We start from the raw sequence: 4,947 nt of genomic DNA on the forward strand, positions 1-4,947 counted from the left end.
GTGCAAGATACATCTCTGCTGGAAAACACACACACAGAGACAAAACAAAACAAAACAACAAACAAAAAATCCTTTCACCCAGAATCTGTGGCTTGCTTTCTTGTATTCCTCAGCACACGTGAATGTGTGAAAATGCACAACATTCAGACGTGCAGCCTGATCGAGTAATAGTCTCTTATAATGTTCCTCTATTTAAAGCAACAAACAGATGGAGGGTTTATGAGCACGGCTGGTAAAAGTAAAAGCAAATGATTGTAATAGTTGTACTTTTAATAGGATTCCCCACAATTGAAAACATTATTCCTCAAGGAACAAATTGTTCTATAAAATTACATTACTTAGGAACGAGACAGTCCGCCCTGACTTTGCTGAGGCAACAGAGGACTCCCAGGACAGCCTGTACTGCAGGGGGCTCTCAAGTCAGATGGGTGTCCTGGGAGAGAGGACACAGGGATGCCTGGCACCATGATCCCCAAAGAAAAAGCTCAGTGGAATAGGGTCAAAAGCAGAAAGACCAAGCGGTGAAAGGGGGTATGAAATATGTCTGAGCTTGCATTGAATTTATTACCTTCTAATTCTCTACTTTGAAATACAACATTTGGGAAATTCCTAGGGATTTAAGATAAGCATGCCACATTGCTTCTCCCTCTGCCAATTCAGACCAAAATCTAGCTCAAGCACAGAAAATCTTGCTTAACAAACAGTGGAACTGTAAACAACCCAATACAAGTTCATTGTCATTATCCCTCTTTTAAGAGAAACAAAACTCACTATAATTCTATCATTAAGATGAATATACTGTCGTGAGGGCCATTACGTAAATTATAATTAAAGCTAATCTCAGTTAAAGTTATTACACCATTTTGGAAGAAAATAAACAACCCAAAGAGAGGGAAACAGTGTGGTCAATAACTCACTCCAAAAATATTTTTTGCCTCCAAAGCTCGCATTGAGGGAGACATTCCTGTGCATGATACAAATGGTTCTGACATTAAGAAAAGTAAACAAGTAAGAAAAATAAAGATGGAAAAATTCTGTGGTCAGTTCACAAGTGCTTTTGTATTGTTTGAGGCAGGGTTAAAGCCTTTTATAAAGACAAGGATATATGTGCCGCTAGATTGGATGTGACATTGGACTAGTCTAGCTGCCCTTGCACAGAACTCTGGCTGCCCATAATATGCCATGGACAAAACATGTGTTGGTGCTTCCAAACAAAGAACCAGGGTGGGACTGAATACAACTCATTTAAAGCATTATCCCAATGCTGTTTTGTAGATCAAACAGAGCAAAGGTACTCGACTCTGGTTATTAACGGATTTGAGAGATAAAGCCAAACATTCAATATCCTCTAATAATTAATGGTCTTAAGGAGTTCCATCTAAATTTGTCTCAATAACTGATCACCAAGTGTTGTGTAATCTGCAAGATGGACTGCTGCCAGCCCCAGCGCAAGTCATTCAAGGACTGTGTTGACTCAGTAGGCCAGAGGCCATGTAAATGGACTAAAACAGAGAAAGCAGGTTCTTCTTGGGTGTCTCAGGGGTTCTGAGTCTTTTTTTTTTTTTTTTAGAAATATTTTATTTTCCAGTGATTTTTGTGGGTTCTGAGTCTTTAAAGACTTTTACCATAGCAGCTCTCTAGTCATTTGGTATCTATAACTGGGAAGGATTCTCTTTCATGTTTTGCTGTCCTCAAACTAACCGAATACTGGGAGACCCAGGACAATGAACCTGGTCCAAATAAAGGCAAAAATAAACGTTATTGTGTCAAGAGCAACAAGCCTTTCAAATATCTTCTACTGGTGTACCAGTATATTAAATGGAATTATAGCCACCCAACCAGTATGATCACGCTTACTTTCCTTGTAACATTAGGGCTGGAATAGAGCCAAAGGTGCACAAAGACCATCTCACAAGCTGTGGATTTCATTTCTGAGAGATTCTGAGGAATATACCAAGTTCACAGCGTTTTGTGCCTTTTATTAAAAACTGTTTGGTCTGGTGAGTGTTTTCTGCAGTCTTCACTCTCCTTTTTAACTTCCTGCCCTATCACTCTATCTTTTATCACCTCACTCCCTTTAAATAGCACCCAAAGGAGCAAGCCAGCTCCAAACACACATATGGCCATAGACATAGCTGGGAGGGTGTGTGGTTAAAAATAAATAAATAAGAGCCTTTGGTATAACCAGAACCCAGTGTTGTGAAAGATGCCTGACACTGACTAGTATTCAGGGCAAGAAGTGGATTTATAAGTGAACAAAATATGATAAAGTCCATGTTTTTGTAGTCAGGGATTTAGGGAAAGCAATTTACTCCAATACACGAATGGTAAGAACACAAAGCTCACCATAAACGCACAACGTGTCTAAGAACTTACCTCTTCTGTTCTCTGAAAAACTGAAAACTGAAATGCATTGCCTGTGATAAAGATGCTAAAGGCTGATGGGTGTGGGGTGGGAGGGGACCATGCAGAATACAAGAGGTTAAGATTTAAGGGAAATAAGGGAGTAGAGACTTCCTTTAAATTGTGACTCTTTCACTGAAAATAAACCCACAGCACGGTGGTATTAGGAGGATCTCTACTCAATAGGCAAGCTAAATACACAGTCTCTCTCACTTGACTAAAGCCACTGAGCATGCTTAGGGAGGCCCCAGGTGTGACCTCTGCTCCCCTGTGAGCAGTGGAGGGGCCAGGCAATCTATCATGGTGTTCATCCTGTCAGCCCTGGTGCTTCGCCACTGCTGTCTGTCACTGTGGTGGATGAGACCTGCTTAAGGGCAATCATGTCAATCTCTATGTGACCACTCAGTCTAAGGCAGAAGGATGATCTTGACAGGTCTGGCAAAGTCAGCAGAAGGTACCAAAAGCTGACGTCATAGCTTTCCCACAGAAAAGCGATGTGGGCCATTGTCTTTTCGTTTAGCTTTTTCTTTATTTTTGCTTTCCCTGTTTTCTTTTACTCTCATGTCATTGGCTAAGGCATACAGAACTTGCCTTCAGAGCTGGTCATCGCGGATAAACCTGTTGCCCTCTGAGTTTTTCCCATAGTAAACATAGCGACACTTCCCCAGGACGCCTGCAAATAAAAAGATACACATCATTACAGGTGGCACAAGTAGTATAGCAAGAAAACACAGGTGCTGCAAGGCAGAAACACAACACAATCACAGATCCCATGCATGGGTGGCAGCAAATGGATTAAGCCCCAGAAGGGAAGGACCCTATTTTCTTGTCCTCAGAGTTGACATTCAAATAAAATGTCACCAGAGCACAGGCTCCTAGGAATAACACTTTCCTGCATGATTTCTTTTCCACATTTTAGAGAATTTTCTAGTTTGGCCAATTACTTCTCAAAACAAAGCAAAACCCTCTTCCCTCTCCAAGTTCTCTTGGTAGAATTTCTAAAAATGGAAAATTAAGAGTTTAAAGATGGGCCCAGCCCAAACAAAAGATATAAAACAATCTTCCCAGAATGTGGCTCTTTTCAAATTCTTTATCATGAATCAGTTTTGTTAATTTCCAGAGAGAACCTTCCACATCCCAGCAGACATCAAGTACATAATGGATGATTAAGGAAGAATTGTGGTATTCACAAAACGCCACATGGAAAGTAACGGAGCCTCTGACATTAAATGGCTTCTTCTTACAGGGGAATCCTGAACTGTATTCTCAGCTTGGAATGCACTTGATTTTCATCTTTAGTTTTATTTTAAATAGTTTTGTGGCTCCATATACAGCTTTCCTGTCATTCACGGAGATCATAAGAGGACTTAGCTATAAACAATGCCCCTAGAATAAGGCCAAACCTTTCAATCAACTCAATATTTATTCTAACTATCGATACGAAATCACCTGCCACAGTTATTCTGACAGTATTATTAAGTAAACCTCAGTTTTTCCAAGAAAATATCTGTAACTACAGTCTGCTTTTTGCCACCTTGGGTTTTTTTCCTTTTAATTTTAGAAAAACAAACTTAAAATTCAGCTTCGTGGAATTGTCTTATTAATACTCTGTGAGTCTCTGAAGTGTGCATAACCAGAAAAAAAAGAAACAACCCAAAGAAGTGTCCATAAAACATAAACTCATGAGCTACAAATCTGTCTGTAAAAATAGCTTTCTATATACATGTTTTTTCCCCATTATTTTGATGATAGTGTGAAACCAGCAACCACCATCTACTATTCATCTGGGATAAATTAGCACTTGAAATTATTCAGGTTCTTCAAATCAGAAGTCCTCCGTGGTAAATACTTGGGTCATTGTACAGGAGATGTTTCTCCACTACAGAACTGTAGACCGTATTCTTAAACATGGATTCAAAATGACTCTCAGAAACTTAATGACAAGGCAGATGCTCCTTGGTTCAGATGGCTTGGGACAAAGTGGAGAATTGCTGGGGTCTCAGAATCTCTGCAAGCTGGCAATAGGGAGGGGATGACATCGTTCCATGGCCTCAGACTGGGCCGTGAGCTGGCTGTCATCACCTCCATTTCCTGCCATGGTCCCCTGAGCAAGTTCACCGTGGACCACTCTTCCCCTTTGGCTATGCTTTTTCCTTGGCCCCCAACCCCCAAGTTCTGCTTTTCAGTATTGGTCTGGAGCCTGGAAACATTGAGCTTGGATGAAACCTCCCTGAGACCCTTCTTGGGGCCTAAATTATTCTTTTGGTGGTTGTCACTGAGCTGTTCCCTTTACTGTGCTGAATTACGCAGCACCTGGAGTTGTGCTAATATTGTCACCAATGCTAGGACGGGTCTGTGGGCACGGCCGTGGAGGCTGCATTCCAGGAACAGCATCCCCTGCAGGCCTGGGTGGGAGTGTCTCAGAAGTCTCTGAAAATCTGCAAGGGGCTTCCTTGAACATAACTGATTCCAATAAACCCTCAAGAATCTGGAAGGATGAGGCCGAGGGATGTTAATTTCTTTCTACAGCACCAGCACAGCAGG

General features: G+C 41.2%; 1 protein-coding gene across 1 annotated transcript in view; it reads right to left on the reverse strand.

Moving 5' to 3' along the window:
* Positions 1-2,918: 2,918 nt before the first annotated feature.
* LRMDA (leucine rich melanocyte differentiation associated) overlaps positions 2,919-4,947 on the reverse strand; it is a 775,121-nt gene continuing 773,092 nt past the window's right edge. The window contains exon 6 of the mRNA XM_007467480.1: positions 2,919-3,076. Within this exon, the coding sequence (XP_007467542.1) occupies positions 2,997-3,076 (80 nt within the window). The 3' untranslated portion in view covers positions 2,919-2,996. The remainder of the gene's footprint in view (positions 3,077-4,947) is intronic.

This window comes from Lipotes vexillifer, unplaced genomic scaffold (genome assembly GCF_000442215.2).
Source record: "Lipotes vexillifer unplaced genomic scaffold, Lipotes_vexillifer_v1.1 scaffold865, whole genome shotgun sequence".
NCBI classification, from domain to species: Eukaryota; Metazoa; Chordata; class Mammalia; order Artiodactyla; family Lipotidae; genus Lipotes; species Lipotes vexillifer.